The sequence below is a fragment of the Schistocerca cancellata genome, chromosome 1 (genome assembly GCF_023864275.1).
Source record: "Schistocerca cancellata isolate TAMUIC-IGC-003103 chromosome 1, iqSchCanc2.1, whole genome shotgun sequence".
Taxonomy (NCBI): Eukaryota; Metazoa; Arthropoda; class Insecta; order Orthoptera; family Acrididae; genus Schistocerca; species Schistocerca cancellata.
Window position 1 is genome coordinate 108,746,596 of NC_064626.1, and position 20,800 is coordinate 108,767,395.

A 20,800-nucleotide genomic window follows, 5' to 3' on the forward strand; every position below is an offset into this window, starting at 1 on the left:
GCTTACCGGAAGTTGTACATGTGCGACAGCGTCGTGCACACCGACCAGCCGTAGCGCGTGATCGTGTCCAGGTGCTTGTCCTTCACGTTCCTCAGACGATCGCTGAGGTGGTCCAAGGGAGTGTTCACCACCTGCCCAAATAATAAACGCAGTACAGTTGTGCAAGTATGTGCAGGCTGTCGAAAATCGTATCTACGAGGGGCGTTTGAAAAGTCCGTGCAAAAATAAAACTACTTACGCGTTTGGGGTAAACCCTCTTTTATTTTTCGACTTAGTCTCCTTTTAGACCTATACACTTCGTCCAACGCTGTTCTAATTTTCTGATTCCTTCCGAATAATAGGAATTGTCTAAGTCTGGAAAATAGCTATTAGTTGCTGCAATCACCTCCTCATTTGAATAAAATCTTTGTCCCGCCAGCCATTTCTTCAAATCTGGAACAAATAGTAGTCTGAGGGAGCCAAGTCTGGAGAATAGGGGGGGGGATTTGAAACGAGTTTGAATCCTGTTTCCAGTAATTTTGCGATCGCAACTGCTGAGGTGTGTGCTGGCGCATTGTCGTGATGGAAAAGGACTTTTTTGCGGTCCAGTCGCCAGCGTTTTTCTCGCAGCTCGGTTATCAGATTGTCCAATAACGATGAATAATATGCACCTGTAATAGTTTTATCTTTTTCCAGGTAGTCGATGAGGATTATCCCTTGCGAATCCCAGAAGACGGTCGCCATAAACTTTCCGGCCGAAGGAACGGTCTTCGCCTTTTTTGGTGCAGATTCTCCCTCGGTAACACATTGTTCAGATTCTTGTTTAGTCTCAGGAGTATAGTAATGCATTGTCTGCCCCCAGTAGCTGAATGATCAGCGTGACGGATTGTCAATCCTCTGGGCCCAGATTCGATTCCCAGCTGGATCGGGGAATTTTCTCCAACGAGGGACTGGGTGTTGTGCTGTCCTCATCATCATCCTACCATCCTCATCGAGTGCAGGTCGCCGAAGTGGCGTCAAATTGAAAGACCGGCACCCGGTGAATGGTCTGCCCGATGGGAGGCCCTAGCCATACGATTAAAAAAATAAATAAGTAGTAACGTATCCATGTTTCATCCACACTGACGAAACGACACTTAAGGGCCCGCGGATTCTTCCTGAACAGCTGCAAACCATCCTTGCAACACTTCACACGATTCCGTTTTTGTTCAAGCGTGAGTAATCGCAGAACCCATCTTGCAAATAGCTTTCTCATGTTCAAATGTTGATGCAAAATATTGTGTACCCGTTCATTCGAGATGCCCACAGCACTAGCTATCTCACGCACCTTAACTATTCTGTCATCCCTCACCATATCATGGATTTTGTCAATGATTTCTGAAGTCGTAATCTCCACAGGGCGTCCAGAACGACCAGCATCACTTGTGCCCATATGGCCACTCCGAAAATTTTGAAAACACTTATAAACTGTTATAATCGAAGGTGAAGAGTCACTGTAATGTTTATCAAGCTTCTCTTAAGTCTCCTGAGGCGTTTTGCCTTTCATAAAGTAATGTTTAATCACCACACGAAATTCTTTTTCGTCCATTTTTTGATAAGCACTCGACTTCCTTGATTCACACGAATGCCAAACACAAAGAAATAGACCAATATGGCCGAAACTTGGTGTGCGTTCTTTCCGAAGATGCTGCTAACTAAAGATAACCTCTATACGCGCCGGTGGTGCCAGCTCTCGGACTTCGCACGGACTTTTCAAACGCCCCTCGTAGAGTTGAAATCTTGATTTGTTTTTCCGTTAATTTCATTGGTGAGGTTCCAGACAAAGTGTAGCTCCCCTAGGGGGCGCCCTCCTTGGAAGCATGTAGCTAAATCTGACGTTACTTCCATTAACTTGCATCAGCCTTCTTCTGTTCTTTTCTTTTTCTTTTCTGTCGGCCTCTCTTGGCCAACTCTTGTTTTCTTCGACCCCTGCAGTAACAGGTTTCGATGTCTGAGGATGTCTTTCATTTCCCTTTTCCTTTTCTATCTCTAATGGTGAAAGTTTGGCAAAGGCTCTTAGCTTGTTCAGGCTGCCAATACCTAGTCACAATCAAAACTCTTAAAAACATCCACTGAAATTTGATGAATGGATCAGGCCTCGAATAATTCAAGGCAGCTCTGACAACAAACACTGCTCCCACGTCCAGGAAGACATGAGTCATGTTACTTCTGTCTAATACATGGCATACAAAAAAATGGTTCAAATGGCTCTGAGCACTATGGGACTTAACATCTGAGGTCATCAGTCCCCTAGACCTTAGAACTACTTAAACCTAACTAACCTAAAGACATCACACACATCCATGCACGAGGCAGGATTCGAACCTGCGACCGTAGCGGTCGCGCGGATCCATACTGAAACGCCTTGAACCGCTCGACAACTCCGGTCGGCTGCATGGCGTAGAGTGGCTGTACATCAAGTAGACAATAGGATAGGATGGAAGCGGGTTTTCCGGCACCTTTAAACGACCAGAACATACTGACCAAGGAAGATAATCCTTAAAGAAAACCCTGGTCCTTCTAGAAAGTGGGATGAGCACATGACTGGTAACCAACTCTCGGAAAACACTCACTACTCCAAGTACACCAAGAAGCCACGGAAATAGAATGATCTCAAAGATAAGTGAGAAAGCTGTGAAAAACGACAAACGAAAATGGATCAACGGATATATCAGAGTAGCGACCTGGAATTCAGAGTAATTTCCCAGACATAGCACTAGCAAATATACTAAGAGAGATTAATTTCGATGCTGCAGCAATCACAGAAACGAATATGAAAATGAGAGGTACTAAACATGTAGGCGATTGCATTATGTTCTATAGTGGAGCCAACAAAATGAAAGAGCAAGCAAGGATGTGGCATTACTCTTGCATAAAAGATGGGGAAAAGACATCAAATATTGCACACACATAAGAGATAGAAGACTCATAGTTAGAATGAAACTGAGAAGAGGCAACTTCACATTATAAGTATATATGCAGCTGATGAAGGAGAAAAGGATGAGTCTAGAACCTCCTATGGAGAACTACAGAAAACTCTGAATAAATACAGTGCCAAATAAAACTTTTTTCCATTGTGGATTTGTAACAATGCGACTGTCTTGTTAAAGGTTTCAGGAATTAACGGCGATTGGTTGCAGTAATTCCTGAAACCTTAAATACAGTGCTACTGATCAGATTATTATGATGGGTGACTTCAGTGCCAGAACAGGAAATGTCCCAGTAACGAATATTATGGGGCCTTTTGGAGAGCCGGTATGTAAGAAAATGGAAAAAAATACTAAGAGGTCTTACAGCTTACAATAATCTAATAATAACAAACTCACTTTTTAAGAAAAGAGATGTATATAAGTATATTCGGGCCTGTAGAGGTCTTCGATCAATAACTGACTACATTTTAGTGAATAATACGCTACCGGGTTAAGTAAGGGATAGAAGAGTTCATAGAAGAAAAGATATAGGTTTAGACAATTTTCTGTTAATCTTCAGAACAGATCTTTTAGGGAAATGGAAGAAAATGACAAAACAAATAAGTAACTAATAACATCTAAGCGTTTATGAAGTTTACTTGCTTTAAGAGGACAGCATCAAACACCTTTATCAAAGCAGATTGAATCAAGAGCTAGAAAACTTGCAGACTAAAGATAAAAAAGACGAAGGAAAAAATCTAAATAACGTGATATACAGGGCGATTTTTTCCACCTTGTAGAAACTTATGTCCGGAAATGCATCGTTTCCAGGCTAGAGACCATTTATTCAGTCGTACTTTGTTACAGAGACTCGATCTAATACGTGCTGTACCACGCAGTCACAGTTAAGTATGTACTGAAAATGGTTTCCATGTGCCTCAACGCATGCGTGTATGCGCCGTAGCATGCGCAGTCTTACATGTTCACATCGACGAGGCTGCATCCGAACAGTGTCAAAGGCAGCATGAATACGGTGCTCCAGTGTCTCCACATGTGGAATAGGCTCTGCATAGACGATGCTTTTGAGATAGACCCATAACCAGAAATAGCACGGTTTGAGACCCGGTAGACGAGCAGGCCATGCAACTGATCCATCCATGAGATGTGATCGGACGTTAACGGCGAAGTGGGCTGGAGCACCATTCATGTGCCACATAACCCTTCGAATCATCAATGGCCCTTTTTCCAGCAGGGGAGGCAAAGTAACCCGCAAGAAACGCCGACAGTTCTGGCCTGTTAGGCTATTGGTGCCCGAACATTTCGGACACGTCCTTCATGATTTCCTGCTTCTTGAAACGACCCTGTCTCAGACAAACGGCGAAACTCTGTTGTAAACACTGAAAGCTGTGAAACTTCCTGGCAGATTAAAACTGTGTGCCCGACCGAGACTCGAACTCGGGACATTTGCCTTTCGCGTGCAAGTGCTCTACCATCTGAGCTACCGAAGCACGACTCACGCCCGGTACTCACAGCTTTACTTCTGCCAGTATCTCGTCTCCTACCTTCCAAACTTTACAGAAGCTCTCCTGCGAAACTTGCAGAACTAGCACTCCTGAAAGAAAGGATATTGCGGAGACATGGCTTAGCCACAGCCTGGGGGATGTTTCCAGAATGAGATTTTCACTCTGCAGCGGAGTGTGCGCTGATATGAAACTTCCTGGCAGATTAAAGCTGTGGTTGTTGTCGGCATGGATAGGGCTTCTGATACAACCTTCCTACCCGCCGCCAGACGCCATTTGCCTTTCCGTAAGTAAACACCACGTAGGCATGCTGTCGATTCGAATGCGAAACCATTGTGTACAACGCTATATCACATCCACTACAAGGTGAATCACCAAGAAAAGTGATTCGGACACAACATTCTCAATTACTATGGCAGGAGAGGGTGTAAGGGCATGACGTATGAAGAACAGTACCACCCTCCAGGAAGAAACCGTGCATACTATAACAGTGGCTGCATGGTACATCGTGTATTAGTCTGCAGTCCATGTAACAAAGTATGACTGAGTAAATGATATCTAGCATGGAAACAATGTGCATTTCCGGATGTAAGTTCATTAGACATTTTTTGTTCTGTATCCTCTCACCGATCAATCCCTAGAGTTTGTTCACGTTGGAAATAATCACCCTGAGCCATGTATCGACTCGTGCTACGCCCTGTGTTTAGATTGCATTGGTTTTCCTTTTTCTTCCCCTGACATGTTTGTTTGATATGTTGTCTGTCATTAAGTGCCTACTTGGTTGTCTTTTCCCTCTGTTATCGATATCTGCGTCTTTGCATCCGGGAAACTGCTATGGAGGAAGTGAGATACTTGACCGGTTGTAGCCTCGTGTGGTGGCGTGGAAGTAGGGGCGTTGCGGGCAAAGAGTGTGGTGGACACGGGAGGGCAGTGTGGCTCTCCAGCGCGGAGCAGGCGTGGTCGGCTGTACCGAGTCGCCACGTGATGTGTGACGGTTGGGTGTAACGAGCGGGTCGAGATGACGGAAGAGCTCCCCACGTGTTGGCTGTATACAGAATCGCCCCACGAGTAGTTGCTGTTCATTTCGCCTTGGTGGGACGTTAACAAGCTTCTTTAAATCCTCCGTTTCAACACTGGAGTTTGAAAGGAGACACCTAACATGAAGTGCGGTCACTACCCGTCAACGTTGCAGAGAAGACGTGAACTCCGGTGACCGTGGCGTGTTGGGTACGCTGGCGACGTGTGCGTGGTCCGATGTGTGGAGGTCGTGTACTGACTGTTCGAACATAACTGCAAGTTGAGTTCGTGGAAGGTCTAATCATTAAGGAATAATTTTGTGTAACCAGCGTCTCTTCTGCCTTGTGGCCTCCGGCGACCGGGTTTCCTGTCCCTGGCACCGGTGGTGTAATCGAAGACAGTGATCTTTCCTCCTCCTCTCGTTACCGTCCGATGGGAGGTGTAGTTTTGGCAGTATAATTGTTTCGCTATTCTGTCGTGGGTTATAAGTAAATTCATGCTTCTTGTTGGTTGATCAGGTGCTCGCTCATTCAAAACTGTGTGGTGTAATGTTTCCTTGCACGAGGTTAGCTCTAATTCTGTCAGCAAGTTAAGCCATCTTATAACAAGTTTTCGCTGGCTAAAAGTCGGTGCAGTGACCAGCCTGAGAGTAGCAATTGTGTTTACGGGCGTATTTAAATTGGTCAGTATTCTGTCTAGCCTGAGCATCCCTGAGTGGGTGATTTGTGGCCGCCTTACACGGGCCCGTCATATCTGTTATGTTCTAATGATATTCCAGGACACTTGTGTTTAATTTTTTTTAAATTCCTCCAAGTTTGTAAATTCCTTTTATTGCCAATAATCGTGTGCTTGCTGAGATCTGTTTAATTTTTTAATGGCAGTGTTGGTAGCTTCACAACCTCGCCGTACTTTATTAACAAGGTTCTGTATTTACTTTAGTAGCCTGTTTACTAATGTTCTTTAAATTTTTTTAAATTGTTTTATTGCTATAAATTACTTTGATTGGCATTAGTGGCGTATTTTAAAAGGTAGTTTATTGCCGTACTGCTAGCTGCTGTGTTTTTTTTTTAAATTTTTTGAACTGTTGTATTGCTATAAATTACTTGATTGCCGTTAGCGCCGTGTTTTAAAAGGTTGTTTATTGCCGTAATGTAAGCTTCTTTGTTTTTTTATATTTTTTTCCGTTGTTGTATTGCTGTAAGTTACTTGATTGCCGTTAGCGGCGTGTTTAAAAGGCTGTTCATTGCCGTACTGCTAGTTTACGTAAGATACGAATAAAACATTTGTGAAAATCTCAACTCGACAGTAAACTACGAGAAATTTGGCCCCGTTTCCCAACTTTTGGTGTGGCTCGTAGTAACCGTAACCACTGTGTGTGTCACACCCTATATAGAATAGCAGGAGAAGCTCTCGGTAAAAAGAAAAAAATGAGGAAAATAAAGGGCTTAAATTTGGATGAGCGTATAAGGAAAGCTGTTAAAGAAAAACAGAATGCATATATAAAACACATAGCAATCAGACAGCTGAAAAGATGTAATCTTATAAGGAGAGACAAGATATTGCTAAATGTGTAGTAAGAAAGGCACACCAGTATCACTGGGATATATTTATTTCTAATATCGACGATGACGTTCACAGGAGACAGGAAATGGCCTATAAGGTTTTAAAAAATGTAAACACAGCAGATAAAGAGAAGATGCAAATAAACAATATTGAAGAAGAACACTGGTTAAATTATTACAAAGCATTATGGTATCGCCATACAGCACAAGAAACTGAAATTGAAACAATAGACGACACGGGATTAGATGAAATACAAACTGCCGAAATTAAATCTGCCGTGACATCACTCAAGAGTAGAAAAGAGGAAGAGATGCTATTAAATCTGAATTGCTAAAACGTGGAGGAATGATTCTACATCTACGACTGTTACGTCCCTTAAGCGAATGTTGGAAGAGCTAAAGTATACCCAAAGACTGGAAGATTGCTAGAGTGATAACAATATTTAAGAAAGGAGATAAAAGCCTACGCAGCTACTATAGAGGAATGCATTTACTCTACTCAGCATACAGATGAATGCTAAGATTTTGAACACAAGACTTAAAAACGTAACGGAAGCAGTACTGCATAAGGAACAAATGGATTTTAGGAAAGTCTGCTCTGCAATAGATGCAAATTTCATTTTACAACAGATAATACGAAAACGCAGACAATATACGAGAGAAACACACATTGCTTTTATCGGTTTTAAAAAAGCTTTTGACAGTGTAAATAGATAGAAACTTTGAAAGATAACGACCAAGTGCGGATATGCAGAACATCTAATAAATGCAATAAAAAGTATTTCACTTTAGATCTCGACGAAAAAATGATTAATGAGGTACCAACTAACAAAGGAGTATGAGAAGCCTGCTGTATCTCCCCAACTTTAACATTTACATACATGAAATAATGCACGTATGGAAAACAGAATTTCAAAAATGTAGATACCTAGACAGGACAACTCTTTTAAATAACTTATGATATGCTGAAGATGCAGCGATTCTAGCAGAAAGGAACTTACTTAGTGAAACATAACTGCGAAATATGACATGGAGATATCAACAGAAACAATTAATACAATTAGCCTCCATGGTGAAGGAACACATTGGAAACAAAATAGTGGTAGGTACAAATATTTTAGAACACTTAAACCACTTCAGTTACATAGGATGTGAAATAATGTATGGCTATAGAAATTAAGCTCAGTAAATTTAAATGTGGAACAATTAACAGAAACCTTAAAAACAATACTAGGAAAGACATTCATATTAAACTCTACAAAACAGTTGCAGACCCACACTGCTCTATGGAAGCGAAGAAAGTTGTATTTAGGCACAAGAACTGATATTTCTGAGACGAGTGCACGATAGAAGACGCACTAAGGAATTAAGATATTAGAGAAGAACGAAAAAAAAATTTCGGTCTAATTGATAACACTGTAGAGTACAGGAGAAAATGGAACGAACAGCTAAAAAGAATGGAGACTGACAGACTCCTCTTAAGGGCTAGATAATATAAGTGCTAAGGTAGAAGAGATAGCGGAAGACCCCGGCGACAATGGGTACAGGCAATTTCGTCAAGTACCTGAAGAGGAGGAGAAGAAGAAGAAGGAGAAGATAATTTCATTATACACTCTAAGACCAAAAAAAGCGATGCACCACACAGAAAATACGCAAACTGGTCACAAATTGACATTGACACAGGTATCAACGGAAAATGCAAAATTGTTGGCAGCCGATGCATGTATGTGCGACGCTGTGGCACAGTTTCACCGCGCAGCAGGCAAGGGTACTAAACAGGGGACATGTCGATACTGGGGCATAAAGACTTTGCGAATTTCGTTCCATGTACTCAGTTGGACAGTAACTAGGCATCGCAGACGCACGAACAATACACGAGGGTCACTCCAAAAGAAATGCACACTAATTTTGTAAAAACACAGTTTTCATTCTGCATGTGTGAAAGTTTCACAGTGTGTAGATACATCCTTTCCGCTTGTTATCAAACTTAGTTGAACCTCTTCCCGTGAGTGGCGCCGTCACAGCATGTCTTCAAAATGTCTGCTGCACTTGACGTTCGTCAGAAGCAACGTGCTGTCATAGAATTCCTGTGCTGTGAAAACGAGACAGTGGGAAACATCCACAAGATGTTGAAGTGTATGGAGATGCTGCTGTCGATCGCAGTACAGTTAGTCGGTGGGCAAGCAGGTTACGCGATGAAAGCGGGCACGGCAATATTGAGGATTGTCCTCGCACCGGCAGGCCTCGTACTGCACACACTCCAGGCAATGTGCAGAGAGTTAACGAACTGGTGACTGCTGACAGACGCATCACAGTGAACGAATTCTCACGCTACGTTGGGATAGGGGAAGGAAGTGTTTGCAGAATACTGAAAGTGTTGGCGTTAAAAAAGGTTTGTGCCAGGTGAGATCCCAGGATGTTGACAGTGGCTCACAAAGAAACTAGAAAAACGGTAAGCAGCGAGCTTTTGGAACAGTACGAGAATGGTGGAGATGAATTTCTTGGAAGAATTGTGACAGGTGATGAAACATGGTTCCATCATTTTTCACCAGAGACGAAGAGGCAATCAATAGAGTGCCATCATGCAAATTGACCCAAGAAAAAAAATTAAAAACCACACCTTCTGCTGGAAAAGTTATGGCTACAGTGTTTTTCGATACCGAAGGACTCTTGCTTCTGGACATCATGCCAAGTGGAACCACCATAAATTCTGATGCACATGTGACTGACACTGAAGAAACTTCAAGTTCGACTGAGTCGTGTTCGACCACATCGGCAAAAGCAGGATGTTTTGCTGTTGCACGAAAATGCACGGCCACATGTCAGTCAAAAAACCATGGAAGCGATCACAAAACTCGGATGGACAACACTGAAAGACCCGCCTTACAGTCCTGACCTGACTCCATGTGACTATCATCTCTTTGGGAAACTGAAAGAATCTCTTCTTGGAACGAGGTTTGAAGATGATGACTCCCTTGCGCACGGTGCGAAAAAGTGACTCCAACAGGTTGGTCAAGAATTTTACAGTGTGGGTGTACACGCGCTGGTTCCAAGATGGCGTAAAGCAGTTGAGAGGGATGGAAATTATGTGGAGAAATGAAAATATTGTTCCTAAAGGATGTATCTACACAGTGTAAAACTTTCAAACATGTAGAATAAAATGATTTTAGAAAAATAGTGTGCATTTCTTTTGGAGTGACCCTCGCGCTTAGATTTCAGCACTTCAGAGACGTCGTGCAGTTGGGCTGAAAGATGCTGGTTGCAGCAATCGGCGAATCACTTAAGTCTGAATGGGAGAGATGGCACTATTCGACGATGTTGGCAGGAATGTGTGAAACATGGCCTTATACAGTGTTAAGAAGAAAGCAGCGACCTAGAGAGACTACAGAATGCGAGGACCGAGCAGTCGTCATAGAGGGACCAGAGTCCCCACCCATCATCATCGTCGATCCGACGTGCAACAACTCGTCCTTCAGTGACCACACTAAGCCTTTATATGCGGCTCGTAGAAACAGAGCTAGGCTCACTGCGTTCCTTGCGCCAACTATCATTGACCACAGTAAACCAACAACACCCTTTGCAGTGGCCGCGGATACATTCACTTTTAAATCTCATTCATCGGAGTACAATAGTCTGCAGTGATGAATCCCGCTTCGAACTGAGCCCCGATGAGCAGCGAAGACGTGTCTGGAGACTCCCTGATGGCGGTCGGATACCAGCCTGAATGTCCCTCAAAAATGGCTCTGAGCACTATGGGACTTAACAGCTATGGTCATCAGTCCCCTAGAACTTAGAACTACTTAAACCTACCTAACCTAAGGACGTCACACAACACCCAGTCATCACGAGGCAGAGAAAATCCCTGGCCCCGCCGGGAATCGAACCCGGGAGCCCGGGCGTGAGAAGCGAGAACGCTACCGCACGACTACGAGCTGCGGACGAATGTCCCTCGCCATACGGCCCTACAACCAGGATTGATCGTCCGGGGGTATCCACTTCATTTCATAGTAGGACGCCTTTGGTTGTCATCCGCGGCACCTCTACGGCAGAGTGGTACATCGACAATGTTGTACGTCCCGTTTTGTTATCCTTCACGGCGAGCCATCCTGGGCTTACTTTTCAGCAGGATAATGCCTGCCTGCACACGGCATGTCTTCATGCTTGGCATACCCTACCTTGGTCACTGAATATTCCCCCAGTAGAGAATGTTTGGAGCAACTGGATTTTAAGAATCAAAATGGAGCGAATTTGGTACAGTATCCCTCAGAAGGCATCAGGCAACTCTTTCAATCAATGCCAAGCCGAATAACTGCTTCTATAAGGGCCAAAGATGTACCCACGCAGTACTAAAAATGTTCAAATGTGTGGAATTCCTAAGGGACCAAACTGCTAAGGTCATCGGTCCCTAGACTTACACACTAATTAAACTAACTTATGCTAAAAACAACACACACACCCATGCCCCAGGGAGGACTCGAACTTCCAGCGGGAGGAGCAGCATCCAGTACTAACCTGATCAATCTGAGAAGCTCTTTCTCTTGAATAAATCATCCAATTTTTCTGAAATGGTTTGTCTGTAGGTACGTGTACATCACAACTACGGATTTCCGTCCCATTCAGAGAATTCCTTCGTGGTGCGTCTTAGAGAGTATTTCATGGTGTAGTAAGAAAATGTTGATGTCACATTCTTCTGCGACAGTAAAATAAAGACAAACGTACGTCTGGTGAGTCGTGGTACGCCTTTCCTGGCACACCAGCTCTCTGACACGTCACTATCGATTACCCGGCTGTACTACGATCTGTGCCCCTGTTGTGATCTTGGGGCTGTTTCTGCGGTCGCGGCAGTCGCGTTCGGACACGCTACGAGGCCGAAGGACGTGCTCGCGGGGGCGAATGAGGAAAACACGTGGGAACCTTGCAAGACGGTCGCGAGTTTGGGGTGGACCTGCCTGATGTCAACTCCGGGCGCTGCTCGTCGCATTGCCTTGGTGCCTGTTTTCTCGGGGAGACCCATCCCTCGAGACCATCTCGAACAACGCTCTCCATCGAAGGTGACAGTCATTTTGGTGCATCCGTTCCGTTGAACGATTTGCGTTGCAGCGAGTGTACTTGGTGGTTGGTCGCCCTAACGTACGTGTTGCAGAAGTAAGAGCAGCCGGCAAGATGTATGACCGCGTGGAGAACAGCAGTCACTACTTCCTTTTTAAAAAAAATGGTTCAAATGGCTCTGACTTAACGGCTGTGGTCATCAGTCCCCTAGAACTTAGAACTACTTAAACCTAACTAACCTAAGGACATCCCACACATCCATGCCCGAGGCAGGATTCGAACCTGCGACCGCAGTAGTCGCGCGGTTCCTTTAAAAAATCAGTTAACCAAATGAGGTATTAACTTTAAGGTATTGAAGATATCAGGTCATAGTCTAGTTGTAATTTTCAACATACCAAGATTACACAATAGGCAGCTACCTTGCAGACCTATGCAACCAAATTAAAGTGCACAAAACCTGGTATCGTTGTGAAAGTGTGCATTTGAATAAATTGATATTATCTTGAATTTTTTTCCATTTCATATTTGTACACATAGTCGGCCTCAATCATATGTGGAAATACCGTTTGGCAAACTACGAGAGTGTGGAAGCCTGATGCTATATTTTCAGCAGTGGATTTGTGTACAGTTCTTAGTTTAAATTTTTATAGCAGTGATATTGCTGTAAAACTTTCTATTGAAAGCATTTATTGGTTCTTCGTTTATATTGTTGTTTATTGACCTCTTCACTTACACTACTGGCCATTAAAATAGCTACACCAAGAAGAAATGCATATGATAAACGGGTATTCATTGGACAAATATATTATACTAGAACTGTCATGTGATTAAATTTTCACGCAATTTGGGTGGATAGATCCTGAGAAATCAGTACCCAGAACAACCACCTCTGGCCGTAATAACGGCCTTGATACGCCCAGGCATTCAGTCAAACAGAGCTTGGATGGCGTGTACAGGTACAGCTGCCCATGAAGCTTTAACACGATACCACAGTTCATCAAGAGTAGTGACTGGCGTACTGTGACGAGCCAGTTGCTCGGCCACCATTGACCAGACGTTTTCAATTAGTGCAAGATCTGGAGAATGTGCTGGTAAGGGCAGCAGTAGAACATTTTCTGTATCCAGAAAGGCCCGTACAGGACCTGCAACATGTGGTTGTGCATTATCCTGCTGAAATGTAGGGTTTCGCAGGGATCGAATGAAGGGTAGAGCCACCTGTCGTAACACATCTGAAATGTAACGTCCACTGTTCAAAGTGCCGTCAATGCGGACAAGAGGTGACCGAGACGTGTAACCAATGGCACCCCATTCCATCACGCCGGGTGATACGCCAGTATGGCGATGACGAATACACGCTTCCAATGTGCGTTCACCGCGATGTCGCCAAACACGGATGCGACCATCATGAAGCTATAAGCAGAACCTGGGTTCATCCGAAAAAAATGTCGTTTTGCCATTCGTGCACCCAGGTTCGTCGTTGAGTACGCCATCGCAGGCGCTCCTGTCTGTGATGCAGCGCCAAGGGTAACCGCAGCCATGGTCTCCGAGCTGATACTCTATGCTGCTGCAAACGTTATCGAACTGTTCGTGCAGATGGTTGATGTCTTGCAAACGTCCCCATTTGTTGACTCAGGGATCGAGACGTGGCTGCACGATCCGTTACAGCCATGCGGATAAGATGCCTGTCATCTCGACTGCTAGTGATACGAGGCCGTTGGGATCCAGGACAGCGTTCCGTATTACCCTCCTGAACCCACCGATTCCATATTCTGCTAACAGTCATTTGATCTCGACCAACGCGAGCAGCAATGTCGCGATACGATAAACCGCGATCGCAATAGGCTACAATCCGACCTTATCAAGGTCGGGAACGTGTTGGTACGCACTACTCCTCCTTACACGAGGCTTCAGAACAACGTTTCACGAGGCGACGCCGGTCAACTGCTGTTTGTGTATGAGAAATTGGTTGGAAACTTTCCTCATGTCAGCACGTTGTAGGTGTCGCCACAGGCGCCAGCCTTGTGTGAATGCTCTGAAAAGCTAATCATTTGCATATCACAGCACCTTCTTCCTGTCGGTTAAATTTCGTGTCTGTAGCACGTCATCTTCGTGGTGTAGCAATTTTAATATCTAGTAGTGTATATTAATTGATGTTTGCTGGTTGTTTGCCGTGTTTTCTGCGATCTGTTTGTGTTCCAGCTTTCTGCGTGATGAGGTGTGTGGGAGCGGCGTCACGTTCTGCTTCGGTGCACAGAATCTGTGATGTCGTCTAATGGGAAGTGACTCCCGGTTGAGCCCCGGAGTTAAGGTTTTGTTTTGGACGGCTGGTCTGCTGCTTCCAGACCGGACGGAGTGGCCGAGCGGTTCTAGGCGTTTCAGTCTGGAACCGTGCGATCGCTACGGTCGCAGGTTCGAATCCTGCCTCGGGCATGGATGTGTGTGATGTCGTTAGGTTAGTTAGTTTTAAGTAGTTCTAAGTTCTAGGGGACTGATGAGCTCAGATGTTAAGTCCCATAGTGCTCAGGGCCATTTGTTGCTGCTTCCAGCATTTTAAGTTAAGTCATCTTTTGCCCAGGGCTCCCTGGCGTCACTGCCCGTTTGGTAGACATTTAAAAAATGGGTTTTTAATTTGCTTGTGAATCCATTGTATTAACTAACTTGTTGTGCTCCTTGTGTTATTTGGGTTCGTAACCAACTGGTGTGGCTTGTAAGTCACTTTCATATTGCTGATTATTGTGAAAAAAAAATACTATCTGCGCCACCTTTAAAATCGCCTTCAGATTATAATTTATGTTTCGTAAGTATTGAAATCTCCGTGTCTGATCTTTTAAGTCACTTGTTGTGATTCTATATTTGATATTGTCTTAAACACGGTCACGTGTTGATTGCGTCTTATCCGTTTTATAAAAGCTTGTTTTGAATAAATTGTTACTCATTGATTTGCTACTTGTTGTGTTAAGGAGTGACATAGTTTGGGGCCTTGACCCTCCATGCTAAGTGTATCCCTCATCTCGACTTCCTAAGTCACAAAATGGTTCAAATGGCTCTGAGCACTATGGGACTCAACTGCTGTGGTCATAAGTCCCCTAGAACTTAGAACTACTTAAACCTAACTAACCTAAGGACAGCACACAACACCCAGCCATCACGAAGCAGAGAAAATCCCTGACCCCGCCGGGAATCGAACCCGGGAACCCGGGCGTGGGAAGCGAGAACGCTACCGCACGACCACGAGATGCGGGCTCCTAAGTCACAGCTAGATTTGAACTCAAGGCACGAAATTTCGAAACTGTGCACGTACCAACTATGCTATCAGCGCAATTGAGTTAGCGATGTGCGAGTAGCCTGAGGAAGCCGCGTTGAGACTTTGACCGTCATTTTCTCGGAAGCTATTGTACGTTGGTACCTAAACCAAAATGGGTGTCTCTTTATTTTCATCCTTATGTGAACCTGAGGAGGTGGAAGAGATTAGTTTTAACGTCCCGTCTACAACGAGGTCATTAGACAGAGCACATGCTCGGATTAGGGAACAATGGAAAATGAATGCGGCCATGCTATTTCGAAGAAATCAGCCTGGTATTTGCTTTAAGCAATTTAGGGAAATCTTGGAAAACATCTAAGTTAGATGGCCAGACGCAGGTTTGAACCGTCCTACTTCCAAATGCGAGTCCGCCACTGCGCTACCCCACTCGGCCTCTCTATCATCCTGCCAAGTTTCCACTGCGCCGGAGCGCGAATTACGGCGGGTTCCATTTGTTAATTATAGTGGGATTAATTTGTGACAGTGACAACGTTGCAGAATGTCGGGGGGAAAGGCACTGTCAACTAGTGTCCTTTAAGGGGAGGTTTACTATCATTGGTCCGAAAAAAGCACGGTCTTTGAGAATTTTTTTCTCGAGATGTGTTACAGATGTAAATGTCAAATTTGGTAAAAATGTTTATTGACATTTCCTCGACAAACTGGAATTTTTTCGAGGGGAAATGTCGAAGAGTAAAGGCAGAAGTGCCGAAAGGAACGAAACAAAATTTCTATACAGACCTCCACGCGTGGTATGTCATATGTCAGCTGGCTCGTCTGAAATCAAAATTGACGTTAGCGCAGTGTTGGGTTGGCAAAATAGCCAACACCGTGTTACTAGTGGAGGCCGACATGCACGCGTTTTAGCTCACGCAGGCTGGCGTGAGGAGGGAAGGACTTTACTGACGTGAGGTCTGGAACATGACAAGGAATTAGAATTTAGAAAGCGGACGTAGCTAGTTTGATACTTAACTTTAATCCATTAATGATGAACGTCGCTCTTGACGGTACATGAGTCACAATATTATCTGTTCAGAAGACATAGTAACTGAATATGGCGCCTTGCCAGGTCGTAGCAAATGACGTAGCTGAAGGCTATGCTAAATTGTCGTCTCTGCAAATGAGAGCGTATGTAGTCAGTGAACCATAGCTAGCAAAGTCGGCTGTACAACTGGGGCGAGTGCTAGGGAGTCTCTCTAGACTAGACTTTTCGTGTGGCAACGCTCGGTCTGCAATCACTGATAGTGGCGACACGCGGGTCCGACGTATACTAACGGACCGCGGCCGATTTAAAGGCTACCACGTGGTGTCTGGCGGCGACACCACACGAGGTATATAAGATTCTTTAGGAGTTGTAGCTCGCTAAAGTTATTTGGATCATACGAAACAAAATGGAGGCCCTATAAAAAATAGGGATTTTTTCATCTATTTTTCGACTTCATCGACCAAGTAAAAATATTTATAGTTGATGGATCGGAAAAAAAGTGGTACAACTCCTAGACAATTTAGTTAGTGTCGTCGGAAACAAAGAATCATGCCAATCGGTTCAATAGATTTGAAGTTATCATACCACGCGATAAAAAAAACGTCATTTCCAGAAAAACGCGTTTGAAGTTTTGACTACATATAAATGCAATATTTTGCAACATTCGCTCAATCTGATATTCCGGGTCCATAAACTAGTCCTTCCTCTTCCTCATAAAGGGCGTTCAGCTCGATCTGGGCCATCCTGCGCTGCTCCAGAATCGCTCGTACGGCCGGTGACAAGCGGTTTTCGGCCGCTTGAATCCGGTGGTCGTCCGAATGCTTGGCGAACTACGTCGAACAGAGTCCCAGGGTGACGTCCATCGTTGTCATTGTCTTCGGAATTGCTGAATACCCTTCGGTGAAGCTGCTCACTGCCACGAAAGTCGCAATCTCCACAGTCTTCGCACCAGAATGCAAGTGCTGGGAGGCTAACTTCCGAACACACGCGTTTAGACTCTCATTTGCATTTTGTGTGATTCTTCCCAAGCACCGGTACAAGAACTCGTCCTCCGGAAGAAAAAAAACTGGTGCGTGAAAAAGGCCGAGCGCGGGATTAGCCAAGGGCTCTAAGGCGCTGCAGTCATGGACTGTGCGGCGGAGGTTCGAGTCCTCCCTCGGGCATGGGTGTGTGTGTTTGTCCTTAGGATAATTTAGGTTAAGTAGTATGTAAGCTTGGGGACTGATGACCTTAGCAGTTAAGTCCCATAAGATTTCACACACATATGAATTTTTTTGAAAAAGGCCGATTTCAGGCAGTTGCTTTTTCTTGTTCAACCGCGAATAACAAACATTTCTGTTCCGTATTCGGAAAAACCGTTTCAGGGGTGGATTGTAAACACTTTTATGGGTCCAAAAATAAAATCGACTTTTTGAACCAAATGATAGTAAACCTTTTAAAATAATTGAAAAGCCACGATCACTTCAATCGTTTATTAGATGACCGGTTTCAGCACTCTGAAGGTGCCATCATCAGGTATGTGAATGTATAACATAACAGGTTTGAGGGAGGGCTTACTTGACATAACTGTATACATTTCAATTATTACAGAACCACATACCTGAAACGTGGATTAACATTTATAGGACCATCTGGACATCATGGCATATGAGGCAGACTATCTGATAAAATCATTATCACGACGAATAAAAAATAATAAAAAACTGCTCTCATGGTCGTTCTTTCCATAAAATATAAAACGGAAGTCACCAGATGAAACTACCACTGCTCGCCTAACACCGATCGGCGTCATCACTGCTCTATTCCGCGCAGGCTTACCTGCTGTGATTCTAGCGCTTATTGGTTGTGACAATGATTTTATCAGATGGTCTGCCTCATACGCCATAATGTCCACACGGTTCTATGAATGTAAATCCACGTTTGAGGCATGTGGTTCTGTAATAACTGTAATGTACAGGGTGTTTCAAAAATGACCGGTATATTTGAAACGGCAATAAAAACTAAACGAGCAGCGATAGAAATACACCGTTTGTTGCAATATGCTTGGGACAACAGTACATTTTCAGGCGGACAAACTTTCGAAATTACAGTAGTTACAATTTTCAACAACAGATGGCGCTGCAGTCTGGGAAACTCTATAGTACGATATTTTCCACATATCCACCATGCGTAGCAATAATATGGCGTAGTCTCTGAATGAAATTACCCGAAACCTTTGACAACGTGTCTGGCGGAATGGCTTCACATGTAGATGAAATGTACTGCTTCAGCTGTTCAATTGTTTCTGGATTCTGGCGGTACACCTGGTCTTTCAAGTGTCCCCACAGAAAGAAGTCACAGGGGTTCATGTCTGGCGAATAGGGAGGCCAATCCACGCCGCCTCCTGTATGTTTCGGTTAGCCCAAAGCAATCACACGATCATCGAAATATTCATTCACGAAATTAAAGACGTCGGCCGTGCGATGTGGCCGGGCACCATCTTGCATAAACCACGAGGTGTTCGCAGTGTCGTCTAAGGCAGTTTGTACCGCCAGAAATTCACAAAGAATGCCCAGATAGCGTGATGCAGTAATCGTTTCGGATCTGAAAAATGGGCCAATGATTCCTTTGGAAGAAATGGCGGCCCAGACCAGTACTTTTTGAGGATGCAGGGACGATGGGACTGCAACATGGCGCCAGTTCTGTTTATTGACGAAACCGTCCAGGTAAAAATAAGCTTCGTCAGTAAACCAAATGCTGCCCACATGCATATCGCCGTCATCAATCCTGTGCACTATATCGTTAGCGAATGTCTCTCGTGCAGCAATGGTAGCGGCGCTGAGGGGTTGCCGCGTTTGAATTTTGTATGGATAGAGGTGTAAACTCTGGCGCATGAGACGATACGTGGACGTTGGCGTGATTTGGACCGCAGCTGCAACACGGCGAACGGAAACCCGAGGCCGCTGTTGGATCACCTGCTGCACTAGCTGCGCGTTGCCCTCTGTGGTTGCCGTACGTGGTCGCCCTACCTTTCCAGCACGTTCATCCGTCACCTTCGCAGTCCGTTGAAATTTTTCAAACAGATCCTTTATTGTATCGCTTTTCAGTCCTTTGGTTACATTAAACCTCCGTTGAAAACGGCGGTGGAATTCCAACACCAGAAAAATCCTCTGTTCTAAGGAATAAACCATGTTGTCTACAGCACACTTGCACGTTGTGAACAGCACACGCTTACAGCAGAAAGACGACGTACAGAATGGCGCACCCACAGACTGCGTTGTCTTCTATATCTTTCACATCACTTGCAGCGCCATCTGTTGTTGAAAATTGTAACTACTGTAATTTCGAAAGTTTGTCCGCCTGAAAATGTATTGTTGTCCCAAGCATATTGCAACAAACGGTGTATTTCTATCGCTGCTCGTTTAGTTTTTATTGCCGTTTCAAATATACCGGTCATTTTTGAAACACCCTGTATATGGTTAACTCATGTAAGCCCTCCCTCGAATCTGTTATGTTATACCTTCACAGATCTGATGATGGCACCTTCAGAGTGCTGAAACTGGTCATCTAATAAACGATTGAAGAGATCGTGACTTTTCGATTATTTTAAAAAACAGAGTGATCGCCCCACGACATACCATGTGTTCCCTGCAAGATAGTAAACCTCCCATTAAGTGACCCCATTGATGGTAAAGGTGCAGCGTGATGATGTAGGTCAGTTTCTGGAAGAGCAGCCCAACTCACAACGGCGGCGGCGTGCAGCACGTGCCCCTCCAGGTCCCACCTGGGGTTGCGGCCTCCGTGCAGCCGCAGGTCCTGCAGAACAGAGGCGGGCAGGCTGTGGAGCGGCAGCGCTGGGTGCGGGCGGTACACGGACGCCTGCCGCAGCTCGCCGCCCGCGTCGTCGCTCGTCGCCCACGCGACCTCACTGTCCATCCGCAGCGGCAGGCCCTCCTCGGGCTGGCTCGCACTCACCACCAGCCAGCGCGCGGACGTCCCCAGCAGGCCTGCCGATGCGCTCTGGAAAAGTCACGCGTCACCCTTCAGCACAGGCGTGGTACAGTGCCCAATCCCGCACGTCTAGGCACTGTTTGCAGTCTGACGCGCAGGTAGGGTGGGTGGGGCGGGGAAGGGGGGGGGGGGGGTCCCGAGTTCGAGTCTCGCTCCGGCACACAGTTTTAATCTGCCAGGAAGTTTCATATCGGCGCACACTCCGCTGCAGAGTGAAAATCTGATTCTGGAAACATCCCACAGGTTGTGGCTAAGCCATGTCTCCGCAATATCCTTTCTTTCGGGAGTGCTAGTTCTTCAAGGTTCGCAGGAGAGCTTCTGTAAAGTTTGGAAGGTAGGAGACGAGGTACTGGCGGAAGTAAAGCTGTGAGGACGGGGCGTGAGTCGTGCTTGGGTAGCTCAGTTGGTAGAGCACTTGCCCGCGAAAGGCAAAGGTCCCGAGATCGAGTCTC

At 45.0% G+C, this 20,800-nt stretch overlaps 1 protein-coding gene across 1 annotated transcript in view; it reads right to left on the reverse strand.

The window, feature by feature from the left end:
• LOC126089288 (glutamate receptor ionotropic, delta-2-like) overlaps nucleotides 1-20,800 on the reverse strand; it is a 110,349-nt gene that overhangs the window by 76,088 nt on the left and 13,461 nt on the right. Inside the window, exons 2-3 of the mRNA XM_049906938.1 lie at nucleotides 20,082-20,357; nucleotides 7-131 (exon numbers count right to left, since the gene is read on the reverse strand). Of these exons, the coding sequence (XP_049762895.1) occupies nucleotides 7-131; nucleotides 20,082-20,357 (401 nt within the window). The remainder of the gene's footprint in view (nucleotides 1-6; nucleotides 132-20,081; nucleotides 20,358-20,800) is intronic.